The sequence below is a fragment of the Trachinotus anak genome, unplaced genomic scaffold, assembly GCF_046630095.1.
Source record: "Trachinotus anak isolate AG129_WGS33_773 ecotype Australia unplaced genomic scaffold, CSIRO_AGI_Tana_v1 ptg000024l, whole genome shotgun sequence".
Taxonomy (NCBI): Eukaryota; Metazoa; Chordata; class Actinopteri; order Carangiformes; family Carangidae; genus Trachinotus; species Trachinotus anak.
This window is the reverse complement of record NW_027273875.1, coordinates 4,955,494-4,970,774: the sequence shown is the minus strand read 5'-3', so window position 1 is coordinate 4,970,774 and position 15,281 is coordinate 4,955,494. Positions and strand designations below refer to the sequence as shown.

Sequence of the window (15,281 nt, the reverse complement as noted above, 5' to 3'; positions counted from 1 at the left end):
GAAAAGAGGCGTGAAACGGGTAATGTCAAATTTATTTCTAATGCATGAAGGAGGTAGTTGGAGGTCACTGCAGTATTCAGATGCGCAGGATAACGCCTGAGATAAACGCATAACTGCACTATGATCAGCTCAGATTGTTGCCACAAGCTCTGCTATGTGACACAGGAAGCCAAAGAAGACAGAGGAGAAACATGCAGATATTCTTACTGAAAATCATCTTGCACACAAAACACATTATCCAGCAGCAGAGAATGGATGGTACTATTCACTGATCAAAACACCTTTTTTTCTGTCTCTCTATAAATAAATGGAATCAGAAAGTCCACGCATGTGTCTCGAATGTGTCTTCTTGTTTGACTGAGATTTTGGGCGCATTTGTGTTAAAATAGCTGGTGTCCCTGGTAACAGGCAGTTAGTTACTCGATTTCATCTTAGCAATTGATGGTAAGAATGGCCACTATATCCTGGCACACGCGCTTGTTATTCCTCCTCTGCCGGAGGAGAAATAATGTTCTCTGCTAGCACAAAGCATACGCAGCATACACAGAAATCACCTCAGTGAATCCTGATCCCCTGTTAGAGATAAGTATAATTAGTTATCCACAGTAGTAATGTTTTGCAGCTTTGTACATGTGTGCTTGTATCACAACATTAATCTTCTGTCTTCAAAGGATGCTATTACCTGAGAGCACTGGGACCTATGAAGAGCTCCGAAATTAGACAGCCATCTTTAGATAAAACAGACTCCCGGTATTATAAAACATGATTGCATTCATGAAAGGAAAAGCACATGGTTTTATGATTCATATATAGATGTGCTTTGAGGGATGAAAGGTTTGTTTTAAAAACTGATTCATTTTGACATCTTAATCTTGCCTAAATTAATACACATAGTCTTGCATGGAAGTCGTTTGTAAGAGGTGGACAGTGTAGATCCTCTTGTCCTTCCATTAACTGCGCCTCTTTTTTTATTCTCATTCCATCTTCATTACCTCTTGACACACACACTGTGTATTTAATAAGCTGGGTTATTCAACCCTGATGTTTGTTCCATCAGTGCAAATGAAACCTTGGCTTCTATAGCTTTTGCTTTTACAGTTACTGTATCCTGCAGGAGCAATTTAAAGTGGCATCACTCCTGTTGCACCATAATGACACACTCTGCTCCCTTTTACCGAGAGCCCCTGCACATAAACAACCACCAAACAAATAATGATATCTCGCACACAAATCAGATTGCTTTTCTTTTTACAAATAATCACCTGAAATGATCACACAGCAACAGCTTCCTCTTAGCGATGAGAGGAGTGATTTGATGAGCCTTATGAACCTTTGAGTAGCAGTATTGATGTCATCTATATTCATGCTGGCTTGTTTCAGATACATTCACAGGATCAGGAAATGTCATTGTATTTCATTAGCATTTATACACGAGTGAACTATGAGCGCACCTTGGCCACAAATAAGACCCAGCTTTTCACTTACGAGGGGCTACAGTGCCCTCAAGTGGTTTTTAGATGACTTTCAAGTATAAAAGACCATAAAAGATCGATCCATGTCTGAGTCTCATTTTAACTCTTGAGAAATCACCTGTGGTGCCAAGACCAGAACACTCCTCACTCTACAACCTGGTTTCAGCTGATGAGGCCACCTAGCCATTGCTGACCACCCCAGCACTTTAAACACTGTCAGGTCAACAAAGCACAAGTACTAATGGATTCTGAATGTCAGTTAGGACAAGGTGGCCACTGGAACAACAGATACCTCTGTCACTGATAGGTTGGTGAGTTTGCAGTATAAACATCCAACTGTCTCACTGCACATTGTACTGAAGTAAAAGTCTTCAAATTTAAAAATAAATGCTCTCATATATCAAGACTGAGTAAGCAACACATGGACCTCATATTCAACTAGAGGGGCACTCAGAGAGCAAAGACCTGCATCAAGGCCAGTATCAGCTTGAGAGAAAAAAAAAATCTGTCTGCCCCAAAATCTAATGGGTTCTTCCCTGGCTCATGCCCCATCCCTCCACCAAGTTCAGTGCAAATCAGTGAAGGACTTTTTGTGTAATCCTGCTGACAAACAAACAAACAGAGTTGGGTGAAAACATAACCTCCTCTGTGGAGGTAAAAACAAAAAAAAAAAAGGGAAAATTGTCCCAGTTTATATGCCAATGTACATTAAATAATAAGACAGACTCTCTTTATACCATATGTCATTCATGTGAATGTTTACAATGCTTACAAAGACTGACAGCTACATTTCCAAATGAGCTGCACATTCATGAGAACATGCACAGGTTTCTGAAACAAAAAAAAAACGTTAAGAATAAAACAAAAAAAATCGTATTCACATAATTTATGATACTTGATCAGTAAATATTCATTGCCATAAAAGTTTCATCATTAGCAGTTGACAGGTTCCAGGAAACTTCTCACTATATCACAGTAGAATAAGAAGAAGTTTTCTGCAGTGCAAACTCTACTGCTTAACAATGAATGTGTATTGTTATGGGGAAAAATGGCTCTGGGACTTTAAAACTGAAACCCTGCCATTAATGGGAAGATATTTATCTCCAATTATCGTTTTAATGGCAAAGGGTCATCTTGACGCTAATTAATCACAACATATCACTCCAGCTTCATCGGTGGTGACACTTTAATTTCAGCAGTTATTATCACTACCACAGCATAGACTACACTCTGTCAAGTAATAGCTCTGTAATGACCCTCACTAACTGCAGCTCACATGTCTGCCATTTATTAAAGGAAGAGAGTGTGGTGGAAGTCCAGAATACATATTATCTGTTCCTATTAGGAGAGACAGATGCTCCTCTTAACTCCTCCATTTTCCATCATGTGCTTAGCATGCAAATATACCTACCGTAGCTATCAGGTGCAATTTCAGAGGTATGCATCTGGATCTTTCATCTTGTCAGGTCTATTTTTCAAAAAGCTGTCATCAGGTAAGTAGGTAAGTGGAAGAAATAGCCCAGAGATAATGAGAGGTGAATGAAAGTGAGATGATATGAAAGGAGATCATTTTTGAGGGAAGGGTCTTTGTGAAAAAAGAGGTGTGGGAAGGTATCTGATTATGTATCTGTATTTTAATTTGTATATCTTTCTGCCTGTGTGTAACACAAATACTGAACATTAAGCCACTAACTCCAATACGTACGTCATGACTTGAGTTTGGCCCCTACGAGTTGTGCAAGAGGTCTTCACATCAGATATTTTGACTTTGACTTTGCTTTTGAACAAAAGAGGGTCCAGTTCTACTTAACATCACGCGCAAGACTGTTTTATGGATGTTTTGTCAAGAGTCATTCAGTTGATAGGTTCACTTTGAGCGCTCATTTTGCACAGCCCTGGAGATATCCTGGCAATCTGATATTAAATGGGGAAACTTGTGTACAAAGGTTATGAAGGTTCAGAGAAATATAATTATGGCAGTGTTACAAGTTGTCACAATGATCGCAATAGCCAGGGGTAGACAGTAACAAAGTACATTTACTTGAGTGGTGTACTTAAGTGTAGTTTCAAGTAGACTAGTGTCCTTTCCAGGGTGTACCCTACCCTCGCCCAATTTCAGCTGGGATTGAACAGCTCAGTTTGAACTTTGCAGTTGCCTAACTTTATGAGATGAGGCTGAAGATTCTTTTCCAGAGCACCACGGCTTTATTTTAAGTCCATGTTTGAATTGAAAAAAAAAAATGTAAGAAATAAAGAAAGATTTCTCTCATTTTAAATGTTTGCTGTGTTTATCACAATCAAATTTCATCTCTGCCTAAAAAAAGAAATATGAAATAAACAATAGCTGTCTTTTTGTTTATACAATTGTGTTTTTATGTCCATTTCTATCATCTTTGTATCATATTCTACAAGCTTTTTATTCTACAGGTTCTACAGTCAGTCAATCATTCAGTACGTTATTTCAGAGTCAAAAGGTTCTATTAACGTGGAACAACACAACAATGTGTTGACATAAAAAAATGCAGGCTACTTTTGAACACTTAAATATTTTCAAATGCACATACTCCAGTGTCCAAGTATAAATTTGATTGAACAAGTTTCACTTGTATTGGACTAATATTTGACCAGGAGCATCTACAACTTTGACTTTGACTCAATAATGGAGCTGTGCAATTTGTCCACCTCTGGCAATATCTCAGACTCAAATGCAGAAAAGCTATTTCAAGTGGGTGAGAATAATCAGGCAAACAAACAAGAAGACAGAACACAAATCATTTCAATAATGTAATCTCAAATAAAGCGCCAGCTGACATCATTAAGATATATTTAATGTTTTATTAAGAAATAAGATTATTTGCAATGGGCAATGCTCTTGTGAATATGAAGTACTTTATTTTGCCTTCAGAAAGTAATGCAGTTAATTTGTGTACAAATTTATAATTGAATGAAGAAACCAAATAATAAACATAAGCATACAGAAAACATGTGCGTCATATTTGTACTACAGGCTTTGGAAAACACCCAATGAACAGGAATATCTGACAAACCAGCAGATTTTCCAACCAGGCCTCTTATTCAGTATACACAACCAATAACGTCACAAGACTCGTACATATAGTTGACAATTTTGTGTCTCTTTAAGCTTGTGTTTTCCTATTTTTTATTTATTTGTTCATTTATTTGTACATGTGAGGTAACTAATTGCTGTGTGCACGACCAGTACGCCCATCTATACTAGTTCATACCACTTGGGGGCAGTAATGTGCCGGTGACGCATATACACAGCTTCAAATTATGAAGACGAAGAAGAAACACAACACCAGACAGAAAATGGCTGACCGGCAGCTTGAGGATCATTTATTTTGGCTCCAACTACAGTTTTAAGGTGTCCAACGATTGGCCGTAGACCGATGCGTTGAACGGAGAAACATAATGTTTAAAAAGGCGAAACGAGCTAACTTTCGACGCAGGAATGAGTCCGACGAGGACGAGCAGGAGGAGAGTCAGCTGCCCCCGCCGGCGCCGACATCGTTCGGGCCTGTGGTGGAGGAGATCCCGTTCATGGAGACCTCCAGTAGCAGCATTGCCGGTGCACCCAGCGGCACGGATAACTACCACAGCAACGGGTTTCAGGCGGCTAACCTAAACAGCGTAAGAGCTGTCAGGAGAGAAAAGAAAAGCAAAGAGACAGCTGCCGTGCCAGGACCCACGAAAGCCAGTTTGCTGAGTTTCAACGACGAAGAAGGTAACATGGTAAACCGATGCTAGGTCAGCTAGCTAACTAAGCTTAGCTGGAGAAAACGTGTTGTCCTGTCAGGTATAAGTATTAATGTTGCCGTGTTTGTTTCGGCTGAAACAAATTACATAAAGCATTAATCGTTTCCTGACCGATTATCATTCATATAACCGCCAGCTTGACGTGGAGGGTGATGTGCGTGGTCAACTTGACTCTCTCTCACTTCATGTTTGTAAACAGAGGGATCCGAGGTGTTCAGAGTGAAGAAATCCAATCACAGTAAGAAGATTGTGAAACAGCTGAAGAAAGAATACAAGGAGGATTTGGAGAGGTCTGGATGTGTCAAACAGGAAATAAAATCAGGTGGGAATGAGCACACCGTTCGTGATACATCACCTGTCATCTCCCTGCTGTCATATTACTTGTGAAAATACCTTGACCTGTCTAGCTTACTTTGACTACATTGATATTAAAGTTAATGCCATTGTTGGATGTTATGAATTATACTTTCATAATCACTTTACATTGCCATCTTTAATGAATTTAGTCTCAATCCTGTTTTCTTTGCCGAATCTGCCTCACACCGTTCTATTCTGGGCTCTTGTATAAGAAAGGCCACTCAGTGCTCTTTGCACTAGTCCTTTTGGGTTCTGGTTTTTTTTTTTTTCTTTTTTTTTTTTTCTTGGTTTGTTTTGAGGTTATTTTCCCCTGAGTTACCCACTTCACACAATGTAGATTTATGTTTTAGCCAGCATTTGTTGTTCAAGAAGTCTGTCCGTCTGATGCAGCACTCCTGGGCACTGGTTCTGCATTCTGCACCAGTGCAAACATTAGCTGAACATTATTAGACATATCTGTAAATGTGTGTTAGTGTTTCCCGATTTGTAAGTGCTATATTTTCCGGAATCAGTGAAATTATGCTCAATACCTGCAATCCCACACTGAAATTCAAGCATGTGCTAATACTGATCTGTTAACCTCTAGACTCACCTGTGTCTATATTCTTGTTTTCCTAGATGCACCACTTCAGCCTCCTGTTGCCATCAAAGAAGAAGTCACGAGCAGAGCAGGTAGTGAGCAGGGGGAGGAGGAAATGGAGGTGGACAGTGCTGATGAGCAGGAGGAAGAGGCGAGGAACCAAGGTGGCCAGGCACATAGTCAGGTGTCCAAGAGCAACAACGCCGGAGCAAATTTTAACACGCTTTCCTCCCTCGGCAGCCTACGACCAGGTATCGTACACACACTAGAATTTAACTGTTGTCCAGTTTGGCTGTCATTACGCATGAGCACCGTTGTAAAGAATGATCCAACTCTCCAACTCCAACAATCTTGTTGATAACTTGGTACTTTTCCTGTGTTGTATAGCAGGACAAATCTGTGAGTTTGGTTTTCATCATTTTTATAACTCTACTTAGTAGAGGTGTGCAAAAAAAAAAAATTCCCAATAAAATCGCAATTCTCTTTCTACGATTCAGACTCGTTACATAAATTCTAAACACTCAATTCATGTTTTCAAGTCTTGTAACAGCGTTGGTTTAAATTTTTTCCTGACATGAGTTTAGCTCGCCAGTCCCATGGATGGCCTCATGTCAGCTTCCAACCAGATAGTCCTCCTTGGCATGAGCAAGCAGGAAGTGCACTGTGAGCAATGGAGTAACCTTCGGGCTAGCGAGTGGAGACTGACAGGAAAGGGGCAGAGAGAGGGGAATGACATGCAAGAAAGAGTCGGGCCGGTCGGGAGTCGAACTGGCAACTCGCCTACTAAGAGCATTTGCGCTCATGTGGTACGCTCCCTAACCATTCGGGTATCGGTCACCCTCGAGCAATGGAAAACTAAAAGGAAAAAGTAATTCAACCTGCTCCATCTTCATTGAAGACAAGCATTTGGGCACATTACAGATTTTATAACCACAAGGGGAGGAAGGACCTTGCTAAGACCCATGTTATAAGCAGGCTATACGTACATTTTTTTAGGCGCTTGAAGATCCAGTCATCACTTAAGTGTATGTCATGCAAGAGACATAATAAAAACAAATGAAATGGTCAAAGTTGTCCGATTGACATTTAAGATGTCTTGATGGAACGTCAATCATGCATTAACCCACAAACATTCTACCTTAAAAGTTGCTGGTAGCTGCTGGTGGCCTCTGAGCTGCACAGTGAATTAAATCATTAATGAGTAGATGAAAAGGCAGAAAACATGCTTTCACTCACTCTTCTGACATTTTCTGTATTTGTGCTGCATTTACAAGGAAACATGACAAAGTCAGGCTGTTACACTTGGACAGTTTGTGCTTCTTCCACAGTGCTGCTGGAAATGAAAGCTAGCTTAGCTACGTTTTCATAGCCTAGCCTATTAGCTTCACTTGACCTCTGCCTGCACTGTATCTTTTCCTCTTATCATTGAATCACATCATTCAAAACACAGACTACTTGTGTTTATTCACCTACGCTGTGTAACACCACACTAATTACAACCTTCTACATCCATGGTATCGTCTAACACTATTTAGCTGGATGTTTAGCTAGCACTACACCTCTGACCATCCCGTCATGTAGTATCTGACCTATTACCATCCTCTTTTGAATTGAGAAGAATTGATTTTTAATTGAATTCTGAGCCCAAGAATTGAAATTGAATTGCAAGACTTTCTGACTCGTGCACCCCTAGTACTTAGATGAAGACCTGTTTCTCTCTTTTTCTAGGGGAGATCCCCGATGCGGCATTCATCCATGCTGCCAGGAAGCGACGACAACTGGCAAGAGAACTCGGGGGTGAGACTCCACTGGTGGAGACAGAGACTCCCAAGAAGCGTCTCGTACGAGAAGACCAAGATGCCAGCGATGACGAAGACGAGGAAGAGAAGAGGATCCGCTTCAGTGGAGTCAGGAACAAAAGCCAGAGACAAAAGATAGCTGAGGAGATAGGTACCGTACAACTATGGCATGCTGACTATCCATTGATAAGTACTGTTGCACATCAGTTGTCTCTAAGACATGCTTCACACATGCAGGTATTGAGGGTAGTGATGACGAGGCCCTGGATGCAGGTCAGGATGAGGAGGTGAGCCGCTGGGAGCAGGAGCAGATTAGGAAAGGAATCAGCATACCCCAGGTAAGCTGTAAAAAAACTCTTTTAACAGCTGTAAAATATTTTGCTCTTTTGTAAGACTTCGGACAACATTATGTATCTTTTTCTCAAATGTTCTTATTATTTCATCCTGTGGTGCTAGTGTTATATTACTTCTGGGATTTAAGTCTGACAGATTAATATCATTATTATGAGTTGTAGTTCTGAAACAATTAGTCACTCAAACAATTTATTTAAAAAAGCATTATTAAAAACAATAATAAACTGTTCATTTGTCAAGCAATTTGAAGATGTCACTTTCAGCCTTGGGAGGTTGTGATGGGCATTTTATAGACTAGATGATTATTTAAAAAAAATGATGATAGACTTAATTGAAATGCAAGTAACCATTAGTCACAGCCTCAATGAATTGGTAGTAGACAGCAGCAGGTCTGTGAGTTGTTGTAGTAAAAGCATTATGTGTTCGCTGTTTCCAATGACCAGGTCCAGAGCAACCAGCCAGAGGACAACACAGTCTACTACCAGAACAGCTATGAGACCCAGCCCTATGGCTCTTCCTACAGCATGCCTTTCACCTACAGTACTGTGGCCCCACAGACTGGCAAGCCAACTGGCCGAGCAGACAATGGCTCTGTTCACTACGGGGCCCCTATTAGTGATCTAAGCCCTGTATCCATTGATCTGGTAAAGAAACGCCTGCAGGATAGGTAGGTTCAGTGGAAGACTGCAGAAACATCTAATATCAGTCTTCAGCTCAGCTGCTGCCATCTCTGTGTGCTGCGGTCCCGAAGACCCAGCAAAGCTGTCAACAGATCTAATTGCCAGAGAGGGAATTAGGGGGTCTGGATGGGGGTTACATTAGCCCCCTAATTACAACTCCTGTTCAGCTCGGAGTGTGTTACTTTAGCTCCTTGTCTCCTGTTAATCAGTTGCCATGATGTGTTCTTTTGAACGGGGGCACTCTAAAACAATTATTTTCAGCATACTAAATGTCAGCAATTAAAATAAGGCTAGCTGTGTTTTTCCTCAGCCTCATCTAAGTCATCCTTTCTTACTGTCTTTCCCTGTATGTCATGTGTCTGTAGACTCAGCCAAATGTATGCAGGCCACAACGCAAACGCCAAGCGCTACAAACAGATTGAAGATGACCTAGCTGCTTCTGAGAGCACCATACAGCAGCTGGAGGGCTCATCCAATGACAATGCAGATCAATATAAATTCTTGCAAGAGATGCGAGGGTATGTTGGAGACTTGCTTGAGTGTTTCAGTGAAAAGGTAAGGGAGAATTTATCTGCTGTCTGATTAGCTGTTTTCTGTTTTGTGTCTGTGATCTCTGGCCACTTACTGTGGATTCTAAAGAGATAAAAACCTAATAAAAAGCAGTATTTCTAAGCACTAATTGAGAATCAAAAAAAGCCTATTTGTATTGTTAATTTTTAGGAACTATTATTATCACTTGTTAACAGTGCTGACAAGCCAATGTGACTGGAAATTAGTCACTTGAAGCACCCTCCATGTATTTCCCAGTTGCTTCCCAACTGCTCTAATGTTAGTCAAAAATATCTAATCAAATATAAAAGATCTATTTTTTCAGCAAGATGCTTTTGTAAATGGAAAATACTGTCATAATGAATTTCGTTTCATTATTTAACCCTGTCAGTTTCCTAAACAGAAGTATTTTATACTCTTCTACAATAAGTAAATGAAGTTATTGTAAGATGAGTTGGTGCTTTAAAAGAACCCAATATAGTGGTGTAGCTGTTTGCAGCAGTTTGTTGATACATAATGAAATTATGTCTCTGACACAAACAGTTTTTGTACCATAGCATAGTAAACACATGTCTAAACAGAATAACTTGGTCTTGATCCTGCAGCAGCTCCATGGAAAGAAGAGAGAACTGACCTTCCACCTGGCAATATGTGTTTCCTCAACCACACTAATGTCTGTTTTAACCCTATTAGGTGACTGAGTGCACAGAACATTGTGATGGAAACGGGACACTAACCAACCATTATTAGTATGACTTAGTATGAAGTCCATTATTACAGCGTGAACATCATGACTGGAACTGTAAATTGACCGTGTTGGGTAAAAACCTTCTGTTTAAAAGCTGTTTTGTGATTTTAATGCAGTAACTTCACAAGGCTTTTTACCTAAACCTTTAACTTGGTTTGGCTGTTCATAAATCCATAGTGTTCAAGCTTTATTTCATGGAAACAGACAATTCAGAGTTACCAGGTTTCACCTGACACGAGTGATATTTTGGTTCCAGTATTTTATTGTCCATCATGCTCCAGCGAGACATCCCTGTGACTCGGAGCCCCACTTTTGTTTGGGTCAGAGGTCACAGAAGGCATCATATCTTTCAGGTGCCTGCTGTCCTGGAGCTGGAGGCTGCCATGCACCAGTTACTAAGGCAACGGGCCTCACGACTTGTCCAGAGAAGACAGGATGATATTAAAGATGAATCGTCGGAGTTTGCAAGCCTTTCAAGTCAGTCCATCTTGAAGGTTTTTATGATTTATTTGAACGGCCTCGTTAGTTCTCTGTATGTGAGTGTGTATGTGAGCGTGTGTGTTCACGTTCTTTTTTCCCCACTACCTCTGTTTTGTTTCCCTTGTTAGTGTGATTATGGCTGATTGAGGTGTGATTTTGAGTGCGTGAGCATGTATGTACATGGGAGATGTTTTATTGGAGGAGCTGTTTTGGCTGCTCTTTAGTGGCTGATGCTCACAGTCAGCTGGGTATAACTCAGCAGGCAGCCACTAAATAAAGATGACAAAAACAGTAGTGACTTGTCATCTGTCACTTTCACTGTAACATGTAGGAGGTTGCAGACAGGTAGGTGACTTGACAATGAATGATACTAAAATTATTTGTAACAAATATGATGGCTTATTACTGGTGATACCTAATACAGTAGATACGGGGTTTTAGATAAATATTTGAACTTGTTTCACAAGCTTAAAACAGTCCTTTTGCCTAACACTTACCTATCTCATCCAATTTAGTTTTAAACCTTTTGAATTATTCAAAGTGTGAACACTCTTTATATTGAGAGCTCAGAGATGTTCACTGCCCAGAAAAAGAAATAGGTTATGGGTTGTCTTTACTTTTCATTACTGGTTCTAAAATGGCTCCTGTCTCTTGCAGATAAAGCTGTCATGGCTCCTAATTTAGACTCATTTGGTCGAGACCGTGCAGCATACCAAGAGCACAGTCGTCAGAGGAGGATAGCAGAAAGAGAAGCACGACGGTATGAAGCTCATTTGTGCTCAAAAGACATGTTTCCAGGATTTGTCAGCTGAATTTTTTTGACATGACAGACTGCAAAATGCCGAAAACTCACATCTGAGCTTCGCTTTCTTTAGTTTTACTCCCAAAAATACAGCCCTGATTCTAGCTCATTCTGTAAATCAGTTAATTACAAATACAATGATTTGACCTTGGTTTTAAATGTCTGCCTTTGTGATTGTGGGTTTCTGCAGAACTCGGCGGCGACAAGCTCGAGAGCAGAATGGAAAGAGGGCTGAGCATAAAGAAGGCTTATCATCTGACGATGAGGAAACATCTACTGACATCACCAGCTTCAACATGGAGAGAGGTTCATCATTAAATTGCTGCAAAAATTACAGTATATACAGTTTCTATATTTGATGTAATTTGACATAATAAACATGAAATATTCTAAAGCTCCTGCCTTTCACCCCATCCAGATCGTATCATCAGGGAATGTAAGAAAGTTTTTGAGGACGTGGTGGAGGACTTTCATTCTCTTGACTTTATCAAATCCCATTTTGAAGTGTGGAGGAGAGAATATGCCGACTGCTACAGAGACGCTTACATTGGCCTCTGTCTGCCCAAACTCTTCAACCCTTTAGTCCGCCTACAGCTTATTACATGGAACCCTCTCGAGGTACGGCACGCATGTGTAGCTTTAATGTAACATTTTCCTTTTTGAAATGGGAGGAGGAAATCCTGAAATCTGTTTTATGTCTGTCTTTTTTTTTCTCCCTGTGCAGGAACAGTGCGCAAACTTTGAGTACATGCTCTGGTTTGAGTCTCTGTTGTTTTACGGCTTTGAGGAGCACAGCACGTTGCAAAGGGGAGATGGGGATATCAGTTTGCTGCCTGCTATCGTGGAGAAGGTCATCCTTTCCAAACTGACAGGTAGACAAACCTGCACAGCAGCACACAGCATACTCAGAAGGATTACCATGGCAAAACAATGCAGGCCAGTGTTAAAATAAGTCGTGTGTATTAATGAATTGGTTGGTGTGTGTGTCAGTGTTGGCAGAGCAAGTGTGGGACCCTCTGTCAAGCAGTCAAACAGCCAGGCTGGTGGGCTTCATTCACAGACTAATGAAAGGTTACCCCACCGTGCTGCACGGAGACAACCGGTACACACAGGTACTGTCCAGTCTCTTACTACCTCCACACACATAACGTACTTCATCTGTAAAATATCAGACTGGTTGTGCTCTTGCGTGAGAATTATTGTCATCTGGATTTCCTTGTTTTCTCTCTCAGGAGCTTTTGAAAACTATTGTCTTTAGAACCAGGCGGACTCTGGATGAAGATGTCTTCCTGCCACTCTACCCAAAAAGGTATGTTACACAATTGTTAACAATGGAGGTTGTCCAGTTTTTTTGTTTTTTTCTTCAAACTCTATGATGACACTTGATAATTCATTAAAAGTGTTTTTGCTTCTATTCAGTGTGTTGGAGAACAAGAACAGCGGCCCTTACTTATTCTACCAGAGGCAGTTTTGGTCTTGTGTGAAGGTATGTACACACTCACAATTCTCTTCTGAATCTGATCTGAATAATTAGAGGAGGAGACCAAGAAAATCCTCTGTTGACCTGGGCGTCATGAACTATGCCTGCGTGCTTGTGTGCATGTACTTGATACAGTTTGCCTTGCAACCACTGATTGCAACATTTGCAGTTGTGGCAGTTAATAAAATCAATTGGAAATTAACATTGCATGTTGCTGTGTTGCTCTTGCTCCTTCTTTGTATAGCTGCTGGGCAACATCCTGCAGTGGGACGGCATCTTATCCAGTTCCTGTCTGAGGGACCTGGCTTTGGACAGCACTATGAATAGATACATCCTCTCTGCGCTTCAGAGCACAGACACAGGGGAGGACAATGTGCAGAAGTGCCAGAAGGTAGGAGAAGCATGCCATTTTCTTGCCATTTCTTGTTTAAGGTGTAAACACACACAGAAGTGCTTGTATAGATTAATCATTTTGTCTTACTTATTTTCATTCATCATTAGTGTAGTGAATGGTGCAATTGTATGTGGACTCTTTTCCCAAGAGGCTCAGCAGTTTAGTCTGAGATTAAAAAAAATTCTGATTTGAAATAAAACTTCACTTCTTAGAGACCCACACTGCAATTCCACATCTTTTTGTAGGTTTTTTAAAAATGATTCCAGAGGCATCTTACTGTACTTAATAGTGGATGATGTGCCTGCCATGTCTAAAAATAGAATTTTTTTTTTTTCGGCCACCTGAGTAATGGAAACTGGCTCCTCTCTCTCCTCTCGCAACTGTTTGATGCGAGGTGCTTGTATTATATATATATCCTCTCAGCCCAGGCCAGTGTGATGTGATCTGCTTCTCTCCACTTCCCTGTGCTTTGTTTATTTATTTATTTATTTATTTAACAGCTGGGAGCCTCAACTTGACGAACACACCTGCTGAGCTGTGCAGCTTTGGCAATTTGTTGCTCACTAACCAGGGTGACCCAGAGTTAGCATTAATCTCTTCATGTTCATTTCAGGTGGTGGAGTGTTTGCCAGTGCAGTGGTTCTCGGGGCTGAAGGGCCAGCAGACGTTGCCTCAGTTGGAGCCATTCTGTCGCTACCTCACCCACCTGGCAAACTCATTGCACCGCAGCAGTGTTGGCGGGTCAGATGTGGAACGCCGCAGTGCCAAGTAAGAGGCTCTACTAGGTTCTGTACATATAGCTTCAGAGAGTTTGTCAGATTGGGGACATGAATTCATTTATACCTCCATATGCTGTCATACTATTGAAGGTGTATTGAGTGGGATGAAAAATGTGTTGTGATGCTTTGCCTCTAATATAACCCATACCTGCCAACAGGGAGCAAGTCAAAGAGGTTGTGAAGATGTTGGGTCACATGAATGCCCTGGACCACATCATCACTTTGGCAGCGGAGCATGGCATTAAAGACATCAAACCGCTTCTGGAAGCAAAGTCATAGAAGACGTGACTGCAGCAGCAGCCTTTCATTTATCTTCTGTTTTATTCAGCACATTTGAAGCCGTGGGATCACTGAGGAAAAAGTGCACCTAAATGAATTTGGAATTAAGCTAAACAGTTGTTACTTTGACTTTAAAAACAGGAGGTGAAAAAAAAAAAAAAAAAAAAAAAAAAATTTGTAAATATTGTGAATAATGTATAGGAAGGTGTGCTCTTACACCTATCAACCCATGACTCATGCTGAAATGAGGCCTTGTATTGTCAGCTCAAAACAACTACTCACTTATGCTACATGCTGGCAATATTTTTAATGCATAATTTATTAGGAATAAGCAGTTGTTTGTGAGATGAATTACTGTTCTCCACTGACACTATATTCAGCCTGGCTATCTGTAAAAACTGCTTCACCACCTTTATTTCTCTTACATACTCTTTTCCGTATGTGCCAAAAAAAAAAAAAAAAAATTGGTAGGTGGCTAAAAGGTAGAAATTGAACACAAACAAAGAGTGATAGTTGACTTGATTGTCATTCTTTGATCCCCACTTCATCCTACAGTACTCCTGCGCCACCCACAGACTGCCCTGATGACCACATCAGAGCGGAGAGCTCTGTAATCAGATTTGTAAGACTTTTGTTTTAGTATTATGTTTGCCTGTGAATAAAATAATTCATTTGAACGATTGATGTAAAGGTTTGATTCATCTCAGCAGAGAACTGTGGCTCCTGAGATTGTGTTTTCCGAGGTTGTGTC

General features: G+C 40.6%; 1 protein-coding gene across 2 annotated transcripts; it reads left to right on the top strand.

Moving 5' to 3' along the window:
• Positions 1-4,768: 4,768 nt before the first annotated feature.
• paxbp1 (PAX3 and PAX7 binding protein 1) lies at positions 4,769-15,207 on the top strand. 2 transcript variants are annotated; one of them, XM_071461410.1, is made up of 18 exons: positions 4,769-5,217; positions 5,449-5,571; positions 6,225-6,437; positions 7,915-8,136; positions 8,223-8,323; positions 8,783-9,006; positions 9,385-9,574; positions 10,670-10,793; positions 11,454-11,556; positions 11,789-11,904; positions 12,017-12,216; positions 12,323-12,470; positions 12,589-12,710; positions 12,831-12,907; positions 13,018-13,084; positions 13,323-13,469; positions 14,086-14,240; positions 14,410-15,207. In XM_071461410.1, the coding sequence occupies exons 1-18, from the start codon at positions 4,905-4,907 to the stop codon at positions 14,528-14,530; spliced, it is 2,766 nt and encodes a 921-aa protein (XP_071317511.1). In that variant the 5' UTR covers positions 4,769-4,904; the 3' UTR covers positions 14,531-15,207. The 2 variants fall into 2 exon arrangements, with proteins under 2 accessions (XP_071317511.1, XP_071317512.1); XM_071461411.1 differs by having other exon boundaries at positions 5,116-5,225.
• Positions 15,208-15,281: the final 74 nt, after the last annotated feature.

Bases quoted from the DNA above. Each gene is read 5' to 3' on its own strand.
- paxbp1 (XM_071461410.1), top strand. From the start codon at position 4,905: ATGTTTAAAAAGGCGAAACGAGCTAACTTTCGACGCAGGAATGAGTCC. The intron at 10,794-11,453 runs GTCAGTCCATCT...TGTCTCTTGCAG, and splicing joins GGAGTTTGCAAGCCTTTCAA to ATAAAGCTGTCATGGCTCCT. The intron at 12,217-12,322 runs GTACGGCACGCA...CTCCCTGTGCAG, and splicing joins TTACATGGAACCCTCTCGAG to GAACAGTGCGCAAACTTTGA.